Source organism: Pseudophryne corroboree, chromosome 4 (genome assembly GCF_028390025.1).
Source record: "Pseudophryne corroboree isolate aPseCor3 chromosome 4, aPseCor3.hap2, whole genome shotgun sequence".
NCBI lineage: Eukaryota > Metazoa > Chordata > Amphibia > Anura > Myobatrachidae > Pseudophryne > Pseudophryne corroboree.
Genome location: NC_086447.1, coordinates 468,654,379 through 468,681,342, shown reverse-complemented (window position 1 = coordinate 468,681,342; position 26,964 = coordinate 468,654,379). Strand labels below are relative to the sequence as shown.

General features: G+C 43.6%; 1 protein-coding gene across 1 annotated transcript in view; it reads left to right on the top strand.

The window, feature by feature from the left end:
* The first annotated feature begins 229 nt into the window (after positions 1–229).
* Positions 230–26,964, top strand: part of LOC134909778 (troponin C, slow skeletal and cardiac muscles-like) — a 47,650-nt gene continuing 20,915 nt past the window's right edge. The window contains exon 1 of the mRNA XM_063917037.1: positions 230–371. Coding sequence (XP_063773107.1) covers positions 348–371 — 24 coding nt within the window. The 5' untranslated portion in view covers positions 230–347. The remainder of the gene's footprint in view (positions 372–26,964) is intronic.

The window sequence follows — 26,964 nt, the reverse complement described above, 5'->3', positions numbered from 1 at the left end:
TTAATAATAATTTTAGCAGATAATGCTATTATGCACAGCTTTAGGTAACTTATGCTTAATAAAGTTTTCATAATGACTAGCTCTGAATAAGGAATAAAAATCTGTGCTATCTCAGTTTCCATTGAGTATATAAATAAATGCACTTGTGAGTACAGTATGTGTTACATGGTAGTCTTATGTTTCCAAGGGGATGGGACGGAAACTGTTAAATGAGTGATGTGTTCAGCAGGATCACCAGTGAGAGGCACTCTAAGATTCTTCCTGTGTCCTATATATAAGCTAAGCCCTAAATTGTCATTTAAATCATCCGTTTCACCTCTACAGGACGCTTACCAACCTCACACATCATGGATGATATTTACAAAGCAGCTGTAAGTGTCATTTTTACCATCAAATTTGACAACAATATTAGAGAAAAGAAAGACAGGATTTTGTTACTAAACTATGTTGATATTGTGTTTGATTAATAATTAGTGCTTTCTTTATCTTTAAGGAAAACTTTAAATTTGCTTGTGTTTACTTTGTATATTCCATTAACAAAACACAGTACATGTATCAATTGTCTCTGAGCTACATAAAGGTTGATGAAGTTGATTAAAAGTGTAAATCTAGAGTTGTCTATAGAATATGTCATAATCTCAGCCACAGGAAAGTACAACAAGTAACAGCATAACCCAATTCTAAGACAATATTAGTCTGTGGATTTTTTTTATTTTAATGTGTAGAGTCTCTCACCTTGCTACCTTGTACCTTTCAGCAGTACAGTTATATAATGTTATCATTGTCTCTAGACTTTACAGCAGTTATAACTTAGATGTTTTTTCCATTTTTTTCTATAGCACTATACAGTTTAATGATTAAAAATAAGAAGAATCACATGAGGACAAATGTAGATGGTACAATTACCATAATTTTGAATATGTTTATTCAATAAATGCAGTTCAGTATGAATAGTTAATATTGGCCAAAAAAAAGTATGAAATAAAAAAAATAGGTAAGATATAGAAACTGTGTGCTGTATTTCATTGTGCGGTTAGGGAATTGAGTAATTGAAATATCAATTAGTTTAAGCCTTTGATTATTATTATTTTTATTTCATTCCAATTTAAAACTATAGTATGCACATGAATACGTACCAACTATCATTGTTTGTAGGTACAGTAAGTGCTTATTGAGAGACCTGCAAGCCTCCACAGTGCCAGTAACTGAAAAAGCCACAGGCCTGCAAAGCATTCTAACAGGACACTGACCTTGAAACCTGTCTTTGGCTATGACTTAGCACAGTGATGAAATGGACACACATTCTGTAGCCACGGAACTGTCTTACTTAAATGACCCTCTAGTGAAACATCAGAATTTAAGCAGCTACAATTTGCAAAATGCAAGAATCCTATTTTTTTTCTCTGAATAGTTATATACAATTACATGGTTTAACCAGATTTCGATGAATACAGTGTTCTTGAATTAAAATGTAATCATTTGGTAAATGAAAAAAAATAAGCAAAAAAAACCCAAACAATATTCTATACACAAGTGGAATGCAACATGTAACCCTCCAGCTGCTGCGGAACTACACATCCCAGCATGCCTTGGCACAGTTTTAACATGCCCTATCAGCAAAGCTGTGGCAGTGCATGCTGGGATGTGTGGTTCCACAGCAGCTGGATTGCCACATGTTGAATTCACCTGCTATTCACTATTCATGAATTTGTATGTAGAATTCTCTGTTCAAAGAGCTACATTTTACTTGAAGCATATGAAATTATCCTAGCTGTATACAGTGTGTCTGTTTTAGTTTGAACAATGGGTAGTCATCATACATTAACAGCCGCTTGTCTGGCAAGTCAAGCATTAGCACTGACACTGTGATGGCCATGACTTTTAAATAGAACACATTACATGAGTTATTATTCCATGACCTTCTGCTGCGATATAATAATTTTCAGCATTGCTCTTCTTCAATATTATGTCTTAGTAGAACTTGCAAAAAACCTGTAATGACTGATAAAACAAATGTAGGGCCCTACTGCAATGTACTACTGGTTCCCCACAACTTGTATACATGATAACAACATAGAACAGTATGAATGAGTACAGGCCATCCCAATATGTGTTATGTTGTTAAAATAAAATTGGTATATAATGTTTATGCTGTATACAATGGAATAGGCTATATGAGAGTTGCATATGTTTTAGTACTCCCTTGTGTGTTCGGCAATATATCAATTGTATCACCTTCATTATTTTAGATACACTCCCAGACTAGGCATTAACACATTTTTATCAGTTTCTACTAGGTTTTCAATTTGTGTCATGTGCACCCAAAGATTACCCTAGATAGTTTCACTGTGTACCTCTGGTTGTTAAAAATACACCTAAATACATCTATCAGTAAACAATTTTTTATTTTTATATATATATATATATATATATATATATATACACACACACACAAACCTAAGTATGAGCCATATTTAGAAAAAATGTATATGCACAGGGAGTAGTTTGGAGTAAATTCATGTACACACATACACGCACAATATATATATATATATATATATATATATATATACACACACACACACACACACACACACACACACACACACACACACACACACTTGGTGCATGGTTGTTTTTCTTTTTAAGTTTTTCTTTACCCCATTTTTATCACATTAATATATGCAGCAAATAGCATATTAGTCATATATGTAGTGTGAAAAAGATGTATAGCATGCCTTAAATATACGGCTGAAAAATACATTTTACTTTGTGCATGTGCTGGCAATATGGTATGTTTGAACAGAAGAATGATCTAATATTTATAATCTGCTGAACAATTAAGGAATTAAATCAGTAAACTCAGAGCCTGTATCTTCATGCCTACATAAGGTAATGCAAAGGTTGAGCTATATTTGGTTTAGCTTTCAGTGTGTAGAGCAGATAAAGAACCTAAGGTTAAATGCCATTGTAGCTACTTGTACTGAGCTACTTGTAACAATCAAATGTTTTATCTTGCTCCGGCCTATCCCTGAATGTCCATGCCAGAAATAGGACACATGCAGTAAGGATTAGGTTACTTTAAACATCAACAAGTAAGGCACATGCTTCCTAAACCTCCCCAGTGCCTTAGTATCTAGGCATCTGGCTAGAAGGCCAGGACAATAAAATCACTGCAGCACAGCTGATATTTCTTATCTCAACTGTGAGTGACAGATGGGATTCACATTTCACTCTCAAATGCTATTGTGATCTTCAATTGTCTCTTAAATAGCAGCAGCTCAGAGGACAAATGATAAAAGCATGGCTATTTTTTCATCCACCTTTCCGCAATTTGCTTGCCATGGGCTCAGGAAGTCATAGTTGAAATTTCTGGATAGGATAAATATTCCAGGGTTATGATGTTAAAATACATGTTTTCAACTGCAGTATACAATGCAGATATATTATTGCAGAATAAAACTAAGGTAATTTTATTGAAGTCAAGAAATTGAGTTTGTATCTGACTCTTCTGTGTGTTCTGTCTATGGGGGTAATTCCAAGTTGATCGCAGCAGGAAATTTTTTAGCAGTTGGGCAAGACCATGTGCACTGCAGGGGGGGCAGATGTAACATGTGCAGGGAGAGATAGATTTGGGTGTGGTGAGTTCAATCTGCAATCTAAATTGCAGTGTAAAAATAAAGCAGCCAGTATTTACCCTGCACAGAAACACCCAAATCTAACTCTCTCTGCAAATGTTATATTTGCCTCCCCTGCAGTCCACATGGTTTTGCCTAACTGCTAAAAAATATCCTGCTGCGATCAACTTGGAATTACCCCCAATGTACTATGTATGTGCACAATGGGCCCCAATTCAGAGAAGTTCGCAAATCCGATGTTTATGTACATTTCTTATGGTGTGAGCTCTGTGCATATGCAGATGCCACACTGCACATGTGCACATCACTTGCAGTGACCTGGACGCTGTGGGGGCAACATCTGGGAGCGTTGTGAAAACAGGAGCATGTTAGCTCATTTTGTAGGCATGCAGAGGCCAGGTCTCCATCTTCTGATGCAGATTTCCTGGCCTCTGCAATGTGATTACACCCAGGATCGGCTCTACCATTAGGCAGCTTTAGGGGCGCCAGCCCTTGGAGGGTGCCACTGAATTCATCTAGCAAAAAAATAAAGGATGCCTCCTCCTTTTACACTGCGCTGGCCACTGCTGGGGGTCTAAACAGGTGCAGCTGCCGCTATCATGCTGTACCACATAGTGCCTCAGAGCTTCCTCAGTGCCGACACGTGTAACATCAAGTCATGTTAAGCAACATAGGAGGCGGATGTAACTATAGCTACCGAGGGGCGCCACAATGGCCACTCCTCATAGCCCTGATGCTTCTCCTCCAGGCTCCTGGATCCCAGCTTTCCAGAAGCAAGCACCTGTCTACATGTCTGCACCCGCAGCGTCGCTGCAATGTTGCTGCCGCCTGCAAGAGGAATCCTACCAATGACGAGGGAAAAACAAGTAAACAGTTTAAAGGGAAGTAACCCATGGGGGTTTCTGTCGGACCACAGACAGCCCGATAGGTGATTTGCACTTGTAAACAGCATAATAAGCAAAACTCAGACACTAGGGCACAACACAGTACAAATGGAGGAGGGGTGGTCAGTAATGAATTTCTAGATGGGGGGATGGCACACAATAAGGATCATACAAATATATGTATGTCTGTGTGTTTAATATATATGTTTACACATACAATTAGAGGAATGTAGTTGGCATCCCGGTGCACGGGACGCTGCTGTTCAGAATACCGGTAACGGAATCCCGACACCTATCAGAATGTTAATGCTGGAATCCTGACAGCAAGCATCCTGAATGTTAGTATGGGGGTCATTCCGACCTGATCGTAGCTGTGCTAAATTTAGCACAGCTACGATCACTTACACTGACATGCGGGGGGGGGGGGGGGGACCCAGCACAGGGCTAGTCCAGCCCGCATCTCAGGCCCGAACCTCCCAGCACAAGTACAAAAGCATCACACATCGGCGATGCTTTTGTACTTGAAGAGTAACTCCCGGCCAGTGCAACACCTGCGGCTGGCCGGGAGTTACTCGTCACTGCCAGGGTCGCAGTGGCCCGCCCCCCGCACGGTCCGGCCACGCCTGCGTTGTCCGGACCACACCACAAAACGGCGGCCAAACGCGCGCTGTGCCGCTCCTTCCCGCCCAGCGACCGCCTCTGCCAGGAAGGGTTAGGGATAAGCTGCGGGGAGGGAGGGTTAGGGAAAGGGTTAACTCATTTCATTCAAAATATCGGGATTATGATGGTCGGGATGTGAAATTGGCCTTAGTGTCCTATACGATTCCTAACATGTTAGGTAGCGTGTAGACATAAAGAATAGATGGCACTCAAGGACTTATAAGTGAAAGTGTATTGTGAGCAAAGTCACAAAATGTTGTGACTTTGTTTACAGTGTACTTTATCACTTTAAAGTAGAGATGAGCGGGTTCGGTTTCTTTGAATCCGAACCCGCACGAACTTCACTTTTTTTTTCACGGGTCCGAGCGACTCGGATCTTCCCGCCTTGCTCGGTTAACCCGAGCGCGCCCGAACGTCATCATGACGCTGTCGGATTCTCGCGAGACTCGGATTCTATATAAGGAGCCGCGCGTCGCCGCCATTTTCACACGTGCATTGAGATTGATAGGGAGAGGACGTGGCTGGCGTCCTCTCCATTAGAATAGATTAGAAGAGAGAGAGATTGTGCAGACAGAGTTTACCACAGTGACCAGTGCAGTTGTTGTTAAGTTAACTTTTATTTAATATATCCGTTCTCTGCTATATCCGTTCTCTGCCTGAAAAAAACGATACACAGCAGTCACACAGTGTGACTCAGTCTGTGTGCACTCAGCTCAGCCCAGTGTGCTGCACATCAATGTATAAAAGCTTATAATAATTGTGGGGGAGACTGGGGAGCACTGCAGGTTGTTATAGCAGGAGCCAGGAGTACATAATATTATATTAATTTAAAATTAAACAGTGCACACTTTTGCTGCAGGAGTGCCACTGCCAGTGTGACTAGTGGTGACCAGTGCCTGACCACCAGTATAGTAGTATATTGTTGTATACTATCTCTTTATCAACCAGTCTATATTAGCAGCAGACACAGTACAGTGCGGTAGTTCACGGCTGTGGCTACCTCTGTGTCGGCAGTCGGCACTCGGCAGGCAGTCCGTCCATCCATAATTGTATAATTATATACCACCTAACCGTGGTATTTTTTTTTCTTTCTTTATACCGTCGTCATAGTCATACTAGTTGTTACGAGTATACTACTATCTCTTTATCAACCAGTGTACAGTGCGGTAGTTCACGGCTGTGGCTACCTCTGTGTCGGCAGTCGGCAGGCAGTCCGTCCATCCATAATTGTATTATTATAATATATACCACCTAACCGTGGTTTTTTTTTCATTCTTTATACCGTCATAGTGTCATACTAGTTGTTACGAGTATACTACTATCTCTTTATCAACCAGTGTACAGTGCGGTAGTTCACGGCTGTGGCTACCTCTGTGTCGGCAGTCGGCAGGCAGTCCGTCCATCCATAATTGTATTATAATATATACCACCTAACCGTGTTTTTTTTTTCATTCTTTATACCGTCATAGTGTCATACTAGTTGTTACGAGTATACTACTATCTCTTTATCAACCTGTGTACAGTGCGGTAGTTCACGGCTGTGGCTACCTCTGTGTCGGCAGTCGGCAGGCAGTCCGTCCATCCATAATTGTATTATAATATATACCACCTAACCGTGGTTTTTTTTTCATTCTTTATACCGTCATAGTCAGTCATACTAGTTGTTACGAGTATACTACTATCTCTTTATCAACCAGTGTACAGTGCGGTAGTTCACGGCTGTGGCTACCTCTGTGTCGGCACTCGGCAGGCAGTCCGTCCATCCATAATTGTATTATAATATATACCACCTAACCGTGGTTTTTTTTTCATTCTTTATACCGTCATAGTGTCATACTAGTTGTTACGAGTATACTACTATCTCTTTATCAACCAGTGTACAGTGCGGTAGTTCACGGCTGTGGCTACCTCTGTGTCGGCAGTCGGCAGGCAGTCCGTCCATCCATAATTGTATTATAATATATACCACCTAACCGTGGTTTTTTTTTCATTCTTTATACCGTCATAGTGTCATACTAGTTGTTACGAGTATACTACTATCTCTTTATCAACCAGTGTACAGTGCGGTAGTTCACGGCTGTGGCTACCTCTGTGTCGGCAGTCGGCAGGCAGTCCGTCCATCCATAATTGTATTATAATATATACCACCTAACCGTGGTTTTTTTTTCATTCTTTATACCGTCATAGTCAGTCATACTAGTTGTTACGAGTATACTACTATCTCTTTATCAACCAGTGTACAGTGCGGTAGTTCACGGCTGTGGCTACCTCTGTGTCGGAACTCGGCAGGCAGTCCGTCCATCCATAATTGTATTACAATATATACCACCTAACCGTGGTTTTTTTTTCATTCTTTATACCGTCATAGTCAGTCATACTAGTTGTTACGAGTATACTACTATCTCTTTATCAACCAGTGTACAGTGCGGTAGTTCACGGCTGTGGCTACCTCTGTGTCGGCAGTCGGCAGGCAGTCCGTCCATCCATAATTGTATTATAATATATACCACCTAACCGTGGTTTTTTTTTCATTCTTTATACCGTCATAGTGTCATACTAGTTGTTACGAGTATACTACTATCTCTTTATCAACCAGTGTACAGTGCGGTAGTTCACGGCTGTGGCTACCTCTGTGTCGGCAGTCGGCAGGCAGTCCGTCCATCCATAATTGTATTATAATATATACCACCTAACCGTGGTTTTTTTTTCATTCTTTATACCGTCATAGTCAGTCATACTAGTTGTTACGAGTATACTACTATCTCTTTATCAACCAGTGTACAGTGCGGTAGTTCACGGCTGTGGCTACCTCTGTGTCGGAACTCGGCAGGCAGTCCGTCCATCCATAATTGTATTACAATATATACCACCTAACCGTGGTTTTTTTTTCATTCTTTATACCGTCATAGTCAGTCATACTAGTTGTTACGAGTATACTACTATCTCTTTATCAACCAGTGTACAGTGCGGTAGTTCACGGCTGTGGCTACCTCTGTGTCGGAACTCGGCAGGCAGTCCGTCCATCCATAATTGTATTATTATAATATATACCACCTAACCGTGGTTTTTTTTTTCATTCTTTATACCGTCATAGTGTCATACTAGTTGTTACGAGTATACTACTATCTCTTTATCAACCAGTGTACAGTGCGGTAGTTCACGGCTGTGGCTACCTCTGTGTCGGCACTCGGCAGGCAGTCCGTCCATCCATAATTGTATTACAATATATACCACCTAACCGTGGTTTTTTTATACCACCTAACCGTGGCAGTCCGTCCATAATTGTATACTAGTATCCAATCCATCCATCTCCATTGTTTACCTGAGGTGCCTTTTAGTTCTGCCTATAAAATATGGAGAACAAAAAAGTTGAGGTTCCAAAATTAGGGAAAGATCAAGATCCACTTCCACCTCGTGCTGAAGCTGCTGCCACTAGTCATGGCCGAGACGATGAAATGCCAGCAACGTCGTCTGCCAAGGCCGATGCCCAATGTCATAGTACAGAGCATGTCAAATCCAAAACACCAAATATCAGAAAAAAAAGGACTCCAAAACCTAAAATAAAATTGTCGGAGGAGAAGCGTAAACTTGCCAATATGCCATTTACCACACGGAGTGGCAAGGAACGGCTGAGGCCCTGGCCTATGTTCATGGCTAGTGGTTCAGCTTCACATGAGGATGGAAGCACTCAGCCTCTCGCTAGAAAACTGAAAAGACTCAAGCTGGCAAAAGCACCGCAAAGAACTGTGCGTTCTTTGAAATCCCAAATCCACAAGGAGAGTCCAATTGTGTCGTTTGCGATGCCTGACCTTCCCAACACTGGACGTGAAGAGCATGCGCCTTCCACTATTTGCATGCCCCCTGCAAGTGCTGGAAGGAGCACCCGCAGTCCAGTTCCTGATAGTCAGATTGAAGATGTCAGTGTTGAAGTACACCAGGATGAGGAGGATATGGGTGTTGCTGGCGCTGGGGAGGAAATTGACCAGAAGGATTCTGATGGTGAGGTGGTTTGTTTAAGTCAGGCACCCGGGGAGACACCTGTTGTCCGTGGGAGGAATATGGCCGTTGACATGCCAGGTGAAAATACCAAAAAAATCAGCTCTTCGGTGTGGAGGTATTTCACCAGAAATGCGGACAACAGGTGTCAAGCCGTGTGTTCCCTTTGTCAAGCTGTAATAAGTAGGGGTAAGGACGTTAACCACCTCGGAACATCCTCCCTTATACGTCACCTGCAGCGCATTCATAATAAGTCAGTGACAAGTTCAAAAACTTTGGGTGACAGCGGAAGCAGTCCACTGACCAGTAAATCCCTTCCTCTTGTAACCAAGCTCACGCAAACCACCCCACCAACTCCCTCAGTGTCAATTTCCTCCTTCCCCAGGAATGCCAATAGTCCTGCAGGCCATGTCACTGGCAAGTCTGACGAGTCCTCTCCTGCCTGGGATTCCTCCGATGCATCCTTGCGTGTAACGCCTACTGCTGCTGGCGCTGCTGTTGTTGCCGCTGGGAGTCGATGGTCATCCCAGAGGGGAAGTCGTAAGCCCACTTGTACTACTTCCAGTAAGCAATTGACTGTTCAACAGTCCTTTGCGAGGAAGATGAAATATCACAGCAGTCATCCTACTGCAAAGCGGATAACTGAGTCCTTGACAACTATGTTGGTGTTAGACGTGCGTCCGGTATCCGCCGTTAGTTCACAGGGAACTAGACAATTTATTGAGGCAGTGTGCCCCCGTTACCAAATACCATCTAGGTTCCACTTCTCTAGGCAGGCGATACCGAGAATGTACACGGACGTCAGAAAAAGACTCACCAGTGTCCTAAAAAATGCAGTTGTACCCAATGTCCACTTAACCACGGACATGTGGACAAGTGGAGCAGGGCAGGGTCAGGACTATATGACTGTGACAGCCCACTGGGTAGATGTATGGACTCCCGCCGCAAGAACAGCAGCGGCGGCACCAGTAGCAGCATCTCGCAAACGCCAACTCTTTCCTAGGCAGGCTACGCTTTGTATCACCGCTTTCCAGAATACGCACACAGCTGAAAACCTCTTACGGCAACTGAGGAAGATCATCGCGGAATGGCTTACCCCAATTGGACTCTCCTGTGGATTTGTGGCATCGGACAACGCCAGCAATATTGTGTGTGCATTAAATATGGGCAAATTCCAGCACGTCCCATGTTTTGCACATACCTTGAATTTGGTGGTGCAGAATTTTTTAAAAAACGACAGGGGTGTGCAAGAGATGCTGTCGGTGGCCAGAAGAATTGCGGGACACTTTCGGCGTACAGGCACCACGTACAGAAGACTGGAGCACCACCAAAAACTACTGAACCTGCCCTGCCATCATCTGAAGCAAGAAGTGGTAACGAGGTGGAATTCAACCCTCTATATGCTTCAGAGGTTGGAGGAGCAGCAAAAGGCCATTCAAGCCTATACAATTGAGCACGATATAGGAGATGGAATGCACCTGTCTCAAGTGCAGTGGAGAATGATTTCAACGTTGTGCAAGGTTCTGATGCCCTTTGAACTTGCCACACGTGAAGTCAGTTCAGACACTGCCAGCCTGAGTCAGGTCATTCCCCTCATCAGGCTTTTGCAGAAGAAGCTGGAGGCATTGAAGAAGGAGCTAACACGGAGCGATTCCGCTAGGCATGTGGGACTTGTGGATGCAGCCCTTAATTCGCTTAACAAGGATTCACGGGTGGTCAATCTGTTGAAATCAGAGCACTACATTTTGGCCACCGTGCTCGATCCTAGATTTAAAGCCTACCTTGGATCTCTCTTTCCGGCAGACACAGGTCTGCTGGGGTTGAAAGACCTGCTGGTGACAAAATTGTCAAGTCAAGCGGAACGCGACCTGTCAACATCTCCTCCTTCACATTCTCCCGCAACTGGGGGTGCGAGGAAAAGGCTCAGAATTCCGAGCCCACCCGCTGGTGGTGATGCAGGGCAGTCTGGAGCGACTGCTGATGCTGACATCTGGTCCGGACTGAAGGACCTGACAACGATTACGGACATGTCGTCTACTGTCACTGCATATGATTCTCTCAACATTGATAGAATGGTGGAGGATTATATGAGTGACCGCATCCAAGTAGGCACGTCACACAGTCCGTACTTATACTGGCAGGAAAAAGAGGCAATTTGGAGGCCCTTGCACAAACTGGCTTTATTCTACCTAAGTTGCCCTCCCACAAGTGTGTACTCCGAAAGAGTGTTTAGTGCCGCCGCTCACCTTGTCAGCAATCGGCGTACGAGGTTACATCCAGAAAATGTGGAGAAGATGATGTTCATTAAAATGAATTATAATCAATTCCTCCGCGGAGACATTGACCAGCAGCAATTGCCTCCACAAAGTACACAGGGAGCTGAGATGGTGGATTCCAGTGGGGACGAATTGATAATCTGTGAGGAGGGGGATGTACACGGTGATATATCGGAGGGTGAAGATGAGGTGGACATCTTGCCTCTGTAGAGCCAGTTTGTGCAAGGAGAGATTAATTGCTTCTTTTTTTGGGGGGGTCCAAACCAACCCGTCATATCAGTCACAGTCGTGTGGCAGACCCTGTCACTGAAATGATGGGTTGGTTAAAGTGTGCATGTCCTGTTTTGTTTATACAACATAAGGGTGGGTGGGAGGGCCCAAGGATAATTCCATCTTGCACCTCTTTTTTCTTTTCTTTTTCTTTGCATCATGTGCTGATTGGGGAGGGTTTTTTGGAAGGGACATCCTGCGTGACACTGCAGTGCCACTCCTAGATGGGCCCGGTGTTTGTGTCGGCCACTAGGGTCGCTAATCTTACTCACACAGCTACCTCATTGCGCCTCTTTTTTTCTTTGCGTCATGTGCTGTTTGGGGAGGGTTTTTTGGAAGGGACATCCTGCGTGACACTGCAGTGCCACTCCTAGATGTGCCCGGTGTTTGTGTCGGCCACTAGGGTCGCTAATCTTACTCACACAGTCAGCTACCTCATTGCGCCTCTTTTTTTCTTTGCGTCATGTGCTGTTTGGGGAGGGTTTTTTGGAAGGGCCATCCTGCGTGACACTGCAGTGCCACTCCTAGATGGGCCCGGTGTTTGTGTCGGCCACTAGGGTCGCTAATCTTACTCACACAGCTACCTCATTGCGCCTCTTTTTTTCTTTGCGTCATGTGCTGTTTGGGGAGGGTTTTTTGGAAGGGACATCCTGCGTGACACTGCAGTGCCACTCCTAGATGGGCCCGGTGTTTGTGTCGGCCACTAGGGTCGCTTATCTTACTCACACAGCGACCTCGGTGCAAATTTTAGGACTAAAAATAATATTGTGAGGTGTGAGGTATTCAGAATAGACTGAAAATGAGTGTAAATTATGGTTTTTGAGGTTAATAATACTTTGGGATCAAAATGACCCCCAAATTCTATGATTTAAGCTGTTTTTTAGTGTTTTTGGAAAAAAACACCCGAATCCAAAACACACCCGAATCCGACAAAAATAATTCGGTGAGGTTTTGCCAAAACGCGTTCGAACCCAAAACACGGCCGCGGAACCGAACCCAAAACCAAAACACAAAACCCGAAAAATTTCAGGCGCTCATCTCTACTTTAAAGTCCTTGAGTTTTGTCCATTTTCTCTGTATATGTATAGTGATGCATTTCACTGCAGTCCACCCAGTGGCCACCTGCATCTCCATTCCAGGAGGTGTGGGGGGAATTGCAGGTTTGGGGGCACTAGGCTAAAGCTTTGCCTAGGGTGCAGAGAGATCTTGCACCGGCCCTGATTACACCAGACATCCTGAGTAACCTGAAGGTCCAGTGTTCTCAGAAAAAAGGTGTTAGTTTGGTACCGCACAGGATTAAAGTAATGTCTTTGAAATGGGTTTTTGTATAATTTGTACCTTGTAGACCAACAGTGTATGTGCATAAGCGATGCCTGAAATCGATATCCAAGGAGTTGCTGTTGTTGGTGGTGCACCATGGTCCAGTGTTCTCGCAGGTGATCTGATGCTGTGTCTTCGGATGCAGCAGCGGAACAGGGAAGCCGGCAGGAGGGCGTCTGCAGCTTTAGCATATTATCACATAGTTCCTGCATATAAACACAAGCAGCTGTGTGATCTGCATCCATTTCTGAAACAGGCCAAATATATTATCTATTTACTGTACCTATTTACTGTTTATCTATCTACACATCAGTGGCCTAATAACAGTGATTGCAGGATGTGCAGTGCACGTGGACTCACTTCTACCACTCCTGTGTGGCTGTGGCCTCTCTCTCCAAGTAACTCATTGGGTATTTTTTTTTCTTGGTTTGTGAGATGTCACTCAGTTTAGATTATATATACATAGACAGACAGAAATATATTGTTGTAATGTGTATACGTGTGTGAGTGTGTTTTAATAGGTAGCTTATATCAAGATGTTATTGTCATGTAATGCGTAATCAGGGTCGGACTAGCCAACACAGGTACAGAGGAAACCCCGGTGGGAACGATTACATGAGAGCCCACCCCTTCCTCTAGGGATCTGGTTCCACACTGTGCACTTGTATTATACATGATACACGTATTACATTATACTCCACAAAGACTATGGTTTATTTCAAGCCTCTGTTGAGGCTGGCCACACCCCTAAGTATAGTCATTCTCACTGCATTCCCCCGATGGGCCTTTCATGCCCCAGTGCGACACTGTGTGTGTAATATATTTATTTATATGTATGTATGTATGTATGTATGTATGTATACCTCCTAACTGACCCAATTTCAGCAGGACAGTCCTGCTATTCAGACACTGTCCAGCTCGCAGGCCACAATATCCCACAGGTGGGGTGGGGGGCAGATTGGGAGAGCCTGTGGTCATCGCAGCTTTGCAAAGAAGCTGATGACTACTGAATAGATGCCATGCACACGACCGTGGCATTTAATCAATACAGGGAGGTGAGCTGGGGCTGCTCAGGGAGTGCTTGGCATGCCCATAAAATGACGATAATGGTGGTCGTGCCACAAGACCATGCCCCTCCACCCGAGGTACCACCCCTTTTTCAAGTACAGGAGCGCCAGGTCCCACATTCATACCTTCACAAGTTAGGAGGTATGCGTATGTTTATACATTGGTAGCAGTGACTTGTAAGGTGCAAACTGGAGAATGGTTTAGATAGAAGATGACTTCCAGGCTGAGGAGACCTGGAGCATAAGAAACTGAAGGAAGGCTATAAAAGGAGGAGAGCAGTAGTTAGGGAGGGGTGTGTGTGCAGCAGCAAATACCTGGGGGTAGGATGAGAGGACCTGAGAGGCCAGATGGGTGTGCTGTAGCTGAGGAGAAGCCAAAATTAATCATAGAGGGGGCAGGGAAGCAGATAAGGACAGGCAGTCCAAGGAGGAATGGTTGACCCAGAGACCAAATAAGCCTAGTGGGAGGATCACTGATAGCAGACCGCCTGCCAGTGCTGTCCATGGGATGAGGTACTGAGGAAACAAGACATACATAATGTTGGCTATCCCTCCCTTCATTCAGTATTGAAATACTACAACAGGCAAATGACAGTAGCTAACGCAGAGAGGCAGTCACTCTTCACTACAACAGAAGGTGACCCTTGCATTGCTTTATACAGTGTTAGAAGAAAGGAGCAGCCTATAGCTAGCCCAGTGGTTTCTGTGAGATGCTTACTATTGACGGACCAACCATATTTGAGTATAAGCCTTTTTATAAGCAGCCAAACAAGTCCTTAAGGGATTCAGCCAGAGTTCATTTACCAAGACACTTATATGCAATTAATAGCACAGTAGCAGAATTTCGTGATTGCAAGAAAGGATAATTTTCTGCAAATGACTAATTACTGATGCTACCAAGTTGCTGTGCAAAACTACCTTATTCTATTCAGCAGCATAGACCTTACAAGAATTACTGTATAAGAGTCTCTCTATTCCAGCAATCATCTTCGGTAACTGTGAAAATAAAGAGCAAAAGAGCCCTTACCATATAATTTAGTCTGTACCATGCACAAGGAGACTTGTGAGATTATATGTCTATATACTGTATATATTTTCAGTAGCAAAACATTTATTCATATATTGTATACAGCATTATATGGCCTCAAGCATCAGAGTTGCATCCCAGGATTCACCTAAAGACACTCATGTCACTATTGACTATGGCCCTCATTCCGAGTTGTTCGCTCGCAAGCTGTTTTTAGCAGATTTACTCACGCTAAGCCGCCGCCTACTGGGAGTGAATCTTAGCATCTTAAAATTGCGAACGACGTATTCGCAATATTGCGAATACACCTCTCTTAGCAGTTTCTGAGTAGCTCCAGACTTACTCGGCATCTGCGATCAGTTCAGTGCTTGTCGTTCCTTGTTTGACGTCACAAACACACCCAGCGTTCGCCCAGACACTCCTCCATTTCTCCAGCCACTCCCGCGTTTTTCCCAGAAACGGTAGCGTTTTTCCGCACACACTCATAAAACGGCCAGTTTCCGCCCAGTAACACCCACTTCCTGTCAATCACACTACGATCACCAGAACGATGAAAAAGCCGTGAGTAAAATTCCTAACTACATAGCAAATTTACTTGGCGCAGTCGCACTGCGGACATTGCGCATGCGCACTAAGCGGAAAATCGCTGCGATGCGAAAAAAATTACCGAGCGAACAACTCGGAATGACCACCTATGTATTAATTCTGTGTCATTTTGTAGGAAAGGAGGATTGGGAAAGCTATATTGTTTCAACCCTCCCCCGGATGCTTTTATAACTACATAGACATATGAATGATTATATTGTTTATTTGCTAAACATTCCTTTCCAGTTTGAAGAGAATGGAGCAGTACAGTAAAATATTTAAAAGTATGTGTAGATTTCACTAGGTGAATATTGATTTTGTAACATGATATTGTAAAGATATATGTAAAACAAGTACAGTTTATTGATTAAACAAAAAGCAACTTTAGTCTATATTTACCTTCTGAGCGTGTCTCCAACCTTGCTTCGTGGAATGGGTAAAAGTGATTGAGACTTCGGTGAAGGCACTAAGAGGAAAGAGGGAAAGGATAAAAGTTTAATAAATTGGTGTAGCAATATAGGGAAAGAGTTTAACACCCCACTAAATTATATACTGTTGAGACAGGATATGTTTCCAGCAGCAACACTGCCCGTGGAACACACTATGGGGGTAATTCTGAGTTGATCGCAGCAGGAATTTTGTTAGCAGTTGGGCAAAACCATGTGCACTGCAGGGGAGGAAGATATAACATGTGCAGAGAGAGTTAAATTTGGGTGGGGTGTGTTCAATCTGCAATATGAATTGCAGTGTAAATATAAAGCAGCCAGTATTTACCCTGCACAGAAACAAAATAACTCACCCAAATCTAACTCTCTCTGCACATGTTATATCTGCCTCCCCTGCAGTGCACATGGTTTTGCCCAACTGCTAACAAAATTCCTGCTGCGATCAACTCAGAATTACCCCCTATGACCTGGAACAAGTGTGTTCCTATTGTGTGCCTGGAATAGGGATGCTGATACTAATTCACCTAAGTGGAATCAATCACATTCTGATGAGCAGTTCCAATCTGTGCACAGTGAAGCTGCCGATTGACTTGGAGAATTATGATATATGCCAGTGAGGAAGTCTGAGTGACGTATGTGCCCCAAAAAACATGCATACAAGATTAAAATAAAAACATAAAATAGCTTATCTATAGGTAAAGCCCTCCTGGAAACTGGTGAATATCTGTATTTGGAACAATTTCAGTGAAAGGTTGTATCCAGAGTGCAATAATCAATGACAAACAAATAAAGGAATCCCAAAAGAGAATAGTAGGATAATGTCCCAAAAATTTCATATGGCTATATATTCTTTGTATTTTTCCAACTCGCATATACTGGGGTATGGCAATAACAGGATTTTGATACCTACCGGTAAATCCTTTTCTCCTAGTCCGTAGAGGATGCTGGGGTCCACTTCATGACCATGGGGTATAGACGGTTCCGCAGGAGCCATGGGCACTCTTAAGACTTTTCAATGGGTGTGAACTGGTTCCTCCCCCTATGCCCCTCCTCCAGACCTCAGTTATAGGAACTGTGCCCAGGGAGATGGACATTTCGAGGAAAGGATTTACTTTAAACTAGTGGTGATATACATACCAGCTCACACCTCAACCATGCCGCACAACATGGCATTCAACAGAACACACACCAACAGGCATGCACCAATTACAGCAACATGCTGAAACTAATATAACACAACTTGTGTAACCCTTAATAACAAAACTGCAGGTAAAGTACGTACTGTGACGGGTGCCCAGCATCCTCTACGGACTAGGAGAAAAGGATTTACCGGTAGGTATCAAAATCCTGCTTTCTCATACGTCCTAGAGGATGCTGGGGTCCACTTCATGACCATGGGGTTTATACCAAAGCTCCTGTACGGGCGGGAGAGTGCGGATGACCCTGCAGCACCGATTGACCGAACTTGAGGTCTTCATCGGCCAAGGTATCAAACTTGTAGAATTTTGCAAATGTGTTTGACCCTGACCAAGTAGCTGCTCGGCAAAGTTGCAATGCCGAGACCCCCTGGGCAGCCGCCCAGGATGAGCCCACCTTCCAAGTGGAATGGGCCTTTACCGACGTCGGTAACGGCAATCCAGCCGTAGTATGAGCGTGCTGAATCGTACCTCTGATCCAACGCGCAATAGTCTGCTTGGAAGCAGGACACCCAATCTTGTTGGGAGCATACAGGACAAACAAAGACTCTGTTTTCCGTATTCGAGCTGTTCTAGCGACATAAATCTTCAAAGCCCTAACTACATCTAGAGACTTTGACTCAGTGAACGTGTCAGTAACAACAGGCACCACAGTAGGTTGGTTTATGTGGAAAGATGAAACCACCTTTGGAAGAAAATGTTGACGAGTTCTCAACTCTGCCCTATCTTCATGGAAGATCAGGTAAGGGTTCTTGTGAGACAAGGCCCCCAATTCAGACACCCGCCGTGCGGATGCCAATGCCAAAAGCATCACCACTTTCCAAGTGAGAAACTTCAACTCTATCTCTTGTAGAGGCTCAAACCAATCCGATTGAAGGAACTGCAACACCACGTTAAGGTCCCATGGTGCCACTGGAGGCACAAATGGAGGCTGGATGTGCCTGACCCCTTTCACGAACCTCTGGAAGAGAGGCCAATTGTTTTTGGAAGAACACTGACAAGGCCGAAATCTGGACCTTGATTGATCCCAATCGGAGGCCCGCCTCCACACCAGCTTGCAGAAAATATAGAAAACGTCCCAACTGAAACTCTTCCGTAAGAGCCTTCTTAGATTCACACCAAGACACATATTTTCTCCAAATACGGTGGTAATGTTTCGACGTCACTCCTTTCCTGGCCTGAATAAGGGTGGGGATGACTTCCTTGGGAATACCCTTTCGGGCTAGGATCCGGCGCTCAACAGCCATGCCATCAAACGTAGCCGCGGTAAGTCTTGATACACGCACAGCCCCTGCTGCAGCAGGTCCTCGCGAAGAGGAAGAGGCCGAGGATCCTCTATGAGCAACTCCTGAAGATCTGGGTACCAAACCCTCCTTGGCCAGTCTGGGGCAATGAAGATTGCTCGAACTCTTGTTCTTCTTATGATCCTGAGCACTTTTGGGATCAGCGGAAGTGGAGGGAAGACATACACCGACCGGAACACCCACTGGGCCACTAGCGCATCCACTGCTGTTGCTTGAGGGTCTCTCGACCTGTAACAATATTTCTGAAGCTTCTTGTTGAGACTAGATGCCATCATGTCTACTTGAGGAACTCCCCAAAGACTTGTCACCTCTGTGAAGACTTCTTGGTGGAGGACCCACTCTCCTGGATGGAGATCGTGTCTGCTGAGGAAGTCTGCTTCCCAGTTGTCAACTCCCGGAATGAAAATTGCCGACAGAGCCTTTACATGTCTTTCTGCCCAGAGGAGGATCTTCGCCACCTCTGCCATTGCCGCTCTGCTTTTGTTCCACCCTGCCTGTTTATGTACGCAACTGCTGTTACATTGTCCGACTGGATCTGCACGGGATGATCTTGAAGATGTACCACTTGTTGAAGGCCGTTGTAAATGGCTCTCAATTCCAGCACGTTTATGTGAAGGCAGGCTTCCTGACTTGACCATTTTCCTTGGAAGCTTTCCCCCTGAGTGACAGTTCCCCAGCCTCGGAGACTTGCATCCGTAGTTACCAGGACCCAGTCCTGAATCCCGAACCTGTGTCCCTCTAGTAGGTGAGAACTGTGTAGCCACCACAGAAGCGAAATCCTGGCTTTTGATGACAGGATTATCTTCCGGTGCATGTGGAGGTGGGATCCCGACCACTTGTCCAACAGGTCTCTGGAAATATCAAAAGAAGGAAGGTGCGATCATAGTGCAAATCAATTTAATTCATAAAAGCATATAAAAACAGGACCAGTCAATTGATAACACAAGACACGTACCCCAGAGGCCCTCCTGACGAAGTGATTACGAAACGCGATGAGGCGGGGCTTGCCAGACGCTCACCTTTCACTTGGGCTGCATTGCCCTGACTTTCCTGGTGCAGGTGTCCAGACAGATCGGTCTTCAGCCGGAGCGGTGCATGGTCCCGGATCCAGGTGCAGTGGCTTGCCGTATTACCTTGTGGATTATATCTATTACGCGATATACAGCCCAGCTCTGGGGTATGAGTCTTGTGTTATCAATTGTCTGGTCCTGTTTTTATATGCTTTTATGAATTAAATTGAATTGCACTATGAGCGCACCTTCCTTCTTTTGATATTTCCATATGTATGTATGTATATATATATATATATATATATATATACATATACACATACATACATATACATAGCATATTAAGCATGCATGCATATATATATATAGTGAGCAAAAACGGGCGGCACTCCACGGATTTTCAAAGCAAAATGAAACAGCTACACAAGCTTGATTGTCAACGTTTCAGGTGCTATTTAATCACACCTTTCGTCAGGATACTATCCTGCTTTGAAAATCCGTGGAGTGCCGCCCGTTTTTGCTCACTGTATCTGCTCTGCTTGGACCGTGGGAGGGCACCCAGGTATTTAAACAAGTTGTTTGGAGTGCCGGTCATACTGGAACTATATGTGTATATATATATATATATATATATAGTCTTTTGCAAAAAGAGGGCACTCACCAACAATTTCTTAAAAGAAGGTCAGAAGGTCATTTATTGATACATACGTAGGTCGACGTTTCGATCACATCCCAGTGATCTTTGTCAAGACAACAAAGCAGTGTTGTGTGGTGACAGGGCACCAGAAGCAGTGTGTCAGACATGTTCACATACACAGGTATTTATACCATCATCAATTTGAGTAAACCAGCCCCACCCACATGTGTCACTTCCTGTCAGCTAGTAAACTGTAATCAGGCATTAAAGCCATATAATGTGGTTTAATGTTAGTAGAAAAGAAATGAGTACAAGTCCTAAGTATAGCACCTCACAACAAAGAAAGCATATACTTTCAAAACGTGCTAATATTGTTCAAAAGCGCCGGACACATAACACAGGAAGTGTCCGTGCGTTCCAACGGCTCTTGGAACGCACGCGCTGACCGGAAGTCACTCGCGTGAACCGGAAGTGCTGTATTAAAGGGCCGAACACATGGAGACAGGAAGTGTCAGTGCGTTCCAGCAACACATGGAACGCACACATGTACCGGAAGTGACAAGTGTCTACCGGAAATGACGCCTTATCCATCACAGCCGGAGGAATATTATCAATTGGATTAAAGGAGTGATGCGCGTTACCCTGACAACACAGAATCGCATCTAAGGGGCCATCTAACCTAAGCGTTGTCATTGGGTCAGCTGGAATAACAAATAGATGTTGGTTTACAATAATTTCCAAAAAAAAAAAAAAAGTTAATAAAATAAAAATAAAACATAACTTTTAATAATACCATTAAAACATATCAAATATAATAATAATAAAAATGATGTATATTTTAGGCCACTGGAGACATAGGGCTTTTATGAGGCCGCCATAATTATGGCTGGCGTCAAGAGAGCCACAATGTACTCAAACATATGGTCAAACACACATCAATTATGTCTGCATAAAATGTTGAAATACACCATGACTATAGACTATCACAAAAAGATCCCATAAGGGTTAGCTTCATTTAGACCTTGTGGGATAAGTGTCTCTAACTCGAAGATCCACCGTGATTCACGTCGTTTCAATTTTAATTCCCTATCACCACCTCGGATAGAGGGTGGAATATGGTCAATTAACATACATTTGAGACTTGAAACTGAGTGTTTGTGTTGTAATCAATGTTTGGCTACCGGTTTGTCCGTTTTGTTGGTCTCCAGAGCCTGTCTGATAGAGTAACGGTGGTTCGCCATGCGTTCGCGGAAGCACCGTGTCGTAAGTCCCACATAGTAAAGCCCACAAGGGCAGATAATAATGTAGATCACAAAATCAGACGTACACGACAGCTTGTATTTAATTGGAATTCGTTTTCCACTTTGTGGGTGAGCAAAAGAAGATCCACTCATCATAGATCTGCATGTTGTGCAGTCCGGACACCGGAAACAGCCTATTTTCTTCCTCGTCAGCCATGTTTGATTCGCGATTTGTGGTTGCAGAGTTGGACGCATCAGCAACTGTCGCAAGTTAGGCCCTCGACGATAAGAGTGCATTGGAGGTCTTTGGCTCAGACCCTCCAGTTTGGTATCTGTTGCAACTATAGGCCAGTGTTTCCTGATTGCTTTTTCAGCATTCTTGGTCTTTGTGTCAAACGTGGAAGTAAAAATAAGCCGACCAGGCTCAAGTCTTGATGCAGGTTTCTGACCAATATTTTTGTATTTGACCTTAGCCTTCCTAAGGCATCTGGAGACAACCTTCGGTGAGTACCCTCTCGCAAGAAATCTCTCGGACATTTCGGAGAGCTGTTGATCAGCAGTGACCATAGAGGAATTATTTCGCAACACACGTAAAAATTGAGAGATAGGCATACTTTCTTTTAGGCTTTCTGGATGGTGACTCGTCGCAAACAGTAGTGTATTCCTATCTGTTTGTTTGCGGAACAGGGTAGATCCTAGGTGAGTACCTTCTCGGAAGATCGTAACATCGAGGAAATTAATATAGTCATGGTGTATTTCATAGGTGAACCGAATAGGACTATCAATTGAATTCAGATACTGAACCATTCCATGAAACTCGGACTCCGTGCCCCTCCACAAAATAAAGATGTCGTCAATGTAACGGCCAAAATACACCAGCCTATCTCCAAATTTTGGGACAATATGTGTATTCTCATACTGGTGCATAAATAGGTTAGCATACGCTGGCGCCAGGTTGGAACCCATGGCGGTCCCGTTGCACTGGAGATAGAAATCAGTGCCATAGCAGAAATGATTTTTACTGAGAACAAGTTCTGCCAGTGTTATCAGAAATTCAATGGGGGGACCGCCATGAGCACCACCACTCAGCGCCATCCTAAGTGCTTCAAGTCCAGCAGGGTGGGGGATCACTGTATACAGTGAATTGACATCCATAGATGCCAATAATACATCATCATGAATATCACCGATCTTATGGATTTTATCGAGGAAATCACCAGTGTCCCTGATGTAACTCCACATATTGCTCACAAGTGGTTGTAAAAAGCTATCTACAAATCGAGCAATCGGTTGCAGAAGAGAGTCATTGGCCGAGATAATGGGGCGTCCAGGGGGAGTGTCAAGGGATTTATGAATTTTCGGCAATGTGTAAAGGATCGGACACACCGGGTGGTCAACAGTGAGATACATGGCAATCTGGGCATCAATCCAATTATTTTGGAGACCCATTGAAATGGTAGAGTCAACGAGTTTTTTTATCCCTGGCATGGGATTACGGGTGATTTTACAATAGGTCTGGGTGTCTGACAGTTGTTGCATTATTTCCCTATTGTACTTAGCCCAATCCTGCACCACTATCGCCCCGCCTTTATCGGCTGGGCGGATCACAATTTGATCATTTTTCTTAAGTGACTGGAGTGCTAGCCTCTGTTGTTTATTGAGGTTGTCATATATATGGTCACCCCTATGTTGTTTCATTTCATGTTCAGTTAGTCTAAGAAAAGATTTAATACTAGGATTGTGAGAAATAGGGTCAAAGTTACTGGGTTTTGAAAAAGTACGATCCTGAGGGGTCTCACAGGGCTGGTTAGAGAAAAATTCCCTAAGCCTAAGTTTCCTGCCAAATTTAAAGTGATCAACAGACCACTGAAAAGCATCGTGTCTTACTGTGGGGACGAAGGATAGACCCAAGGACAGGACTTCCATCTCAGTGGTGGTGAGGGATACAGATGACAAATTAAAGACAGTTGTTAAGTCTTTGTACCCTTGGCTTTTTTTGTGTTTCCTCCCGCCCCTCCTTGTCGGGTATTTGGGGGACGCCTTTCCGGGGGAGTAGTGTTTTTGCGGGTACCCCGACCTAAAAGATCACCCCTGGGTGGTCTAGAATCAGTAAATTCACTGTCAGAGTTAGATTGAGAGGAGCTATCGTATTGCCTCTGAGATCTGAATCGGGGATTGTGTTGGAATCTACGTGTGGAGTTTCTAGTATCCCCTTTCAACCACCTGTAAACCTGATGGTTCGAATAGTCAGAGTTTACAGTGTCTAGTTTTTTCTTTTTAAAGGCAATAAGATCACGCTGATATGTAGATACTTGATCTTTAAGTTTATCAATCCAATTCTCTGATTTTTCACGTGTAAGTGTGTTGAGATGCAGTGTATTAAACTCAGTGAGTTCTTGTCTGACCTTACCCAGTTCGATACCCACTTCCTCTATCACAAGAAGAATCAAATCAAGAGAGCATTTGTTCAATACTCCACACCAACGTGTGCAAAATGACAAATTGTTCCGCCCGATGGTGGGAGTATTGTTAACTCTAAAGCCACGAGGGATTTTTTTATTCCTATAATAATCAGACAAAAATTGACCATGTAGGGTAAGATCTATTTCCCTTTTTCTTAATTTCAACAATTTGTGATATAAATCAATAGGTGTATCATCTGGTAATCTCTGAAAATCACGGTGATCAAATAAAACTTTTTCAGCGTCATCATCAGTGAGTGAGACAAAGTTATTTTGTGCTAGATTCAGCGTAGCCTCATCGAGTATATTACTTGCCCCAAGTGACATAACAGACCTATTACTAAACCAACAGGTTTACAAACAAATGGAAATAAATGAAAATAAATCTTGGTCAAGTCTCATGGAATGGTCAGAAATGAAACAATAGGGAGTGATGTCTAAGTCAAAACTTAAAACAGGCATATAGTTAAAAACAACAGGTTCAACAGAACAAGCTGGTACATAATGCAACTTAGAGCACTGTGACAACCAACACATGCATAGAAGACATTTTTCTGGTAAATCTCACAGGAAAAACAGAGAAACTAAGTCCACAGGTGCTGGATGATAGCAATAGTAGAATATACACGTTTGCCAAAATGTAGGATATGTGGGCATCCGCACAGCACTGTATTACTAGAAGACAACACGGTGGTGCTCAACTCCAAGGAATTTCGGGTTCCTGATAATAGTCTTTTGCAAAAAGAGGGCACTCACCAACAATTTCTTAAAAGAAGGTCAGAAGGTCATTTATTGATACATACGTAGGTCGACGTTTCGATCACATCCCAGTGATCTTTGTCAAGACAACAATCATTTCTGCTATGGCACTGATTTCTATCTCCAGTGCAACGGGACCGCCATGGGTTCCAACCTGGCGCCAGCGTATGCTAACCTATTTATGCACCAGTATGAGAATACACATATTGTCCCAAAATTTGGAGATAGGCTGGTGTATTTTGGCCGTTACATTGACGACATCTTTATTTTGTGGAGGGGCACGGAGTCCGAGTTTCATGGAATGGTTCAGTATCTGAATTCAATTGATAGTCCTATTCGGTTCACCTATGAAATACACCATGACTATATTAATTTCCTCGATGTTACGATCTTCCGAGAAGGTACTCACCTAGGATCTACCCTGTTCCGCAAACAAACAGATAGGAATACACTACTGTTTGCGACGAGTCACCATCCAGAAAGCCTAAAAGAAAGTATGCCTATCTCTCAATTTTTACGTGTGTTGCGAAATAATTCCTCTATGGTCACTGCTGATCAACAGCTCTCCGAAATGTCCGAGAGATTTCTTGCGAGAGGGTACTCACCGAAGGTTGTCTCCAGATGCCTTAGGAAGGCTAAGGTCAAATACAAAAATATTGGTCAGAAACCTGCATCAAGACTTGAGCCTGGTCGGCTTATTTTTACTTCCACGTTTGACACAAAGACCAAGAATGCTGAAAAAGCAATCAGGAAACACTGGCCTATAGTTGCAACAGATACCAAACTGGAGGGTCTGAGCTAAAGACCTCCAATGCACTCTTATCGTCGAGGGCCTAACTTGCGACAGTTGCTGATGCGTCCAACTCTGCAACCACAAATCGCGAATCAAACATGGCTGACGAGGAAGAAAATAGGCTGTTTCCGGTGTCCGGACTGCACAACATGCAGATCTATGATGAGTGGATCTTCTTTTGCTCACCCACAAAGTGGAAAACGAATTCCAATTAAATACAAGCTGTCGTGTACGTCTGATTTTGTGATCTACATTATTATCTGCCCTTGTGGGCTTTACTATGTGGGACTTACGACACGGTGCTTCCGCGAACGCATGGCGAACCACCGTTACTCTATCAGACAGGCTCTGGAGACCAACAAAACGGACAAACCGGTAGCCAAACATTGGTTACAACACAAACACTCAGTTTCAAGTCTCAAATGTATGTTAATTGACCATATTCCACCCTCGATCCGAGGTGGTGATAGGGAATTAAAATTGAAATGACGTGAATCACGGTGGATCTTCGAGTTAGAGACACTTATCCCACAAGGTCTAAATGAAGCTAACCCTTATGGGATCTTTTTGTGATAGTCTATAGTCATGGTGTATTTCAACATTTTATGCAGACATAATTGATGTGTGTTTGACCATATGTTTGAGTACATTGTGGCTCTCTTGACGCCAGCCATAATTATGGCGGCCTCATAAAAGCCCTATGTCTCCAGTGGCCTAAAATATACATCATTTTTATTATTATTATATTTGATATGTTTTAATGGTATTATTAAAAGTTATGTTTTATTTTTATTTTATTAACTTTTTTTTTTTTTTTTTTTTGGAAATTATTGTAAACCAACATCTATTTGTTATTCCAGCTGACCCAATGACAACGCTTAGGTTAGATGGCCCCTTAGATGCGATTCTGTGTTGTCAGGGTAACGCGCATCACTCCTTTAATCCAATTGATAATATTCCTCCGGCTGTGATGGATAAGGCGTCATTTCCGGTAGACACTTGTCACTTCCGGTACATGTGTGCGTTCCATGTGTTGCTGGAACGCACTGACACTTCCTGTCTCCATGTGTTCGGCCCTTTAATACAGCACTTCCGGTTCACGCGAGTGACTTCCGGTCAGCGCGTGCGTTCCAAGAGCCGTTGGAACGCACGGACACTTCCTGTGTTATGTGTCCGGCGCTTTTGAACAATATTAGCACGTTTTGAAAGTATATGCTTTCTTTGTTGTGAGGTGCTATACTTAGGACTTGTACTCATTTCTTTTCTACTAACATTAAACCACATTATATGGCTTTAATGCCTGATTACAGTTTACTAGCTGACAGGAAGTGACACATGTGGGTGGGGCTGGTTTACTCAAATTGATGATGGTATAAATACCTGTGTATGTGAA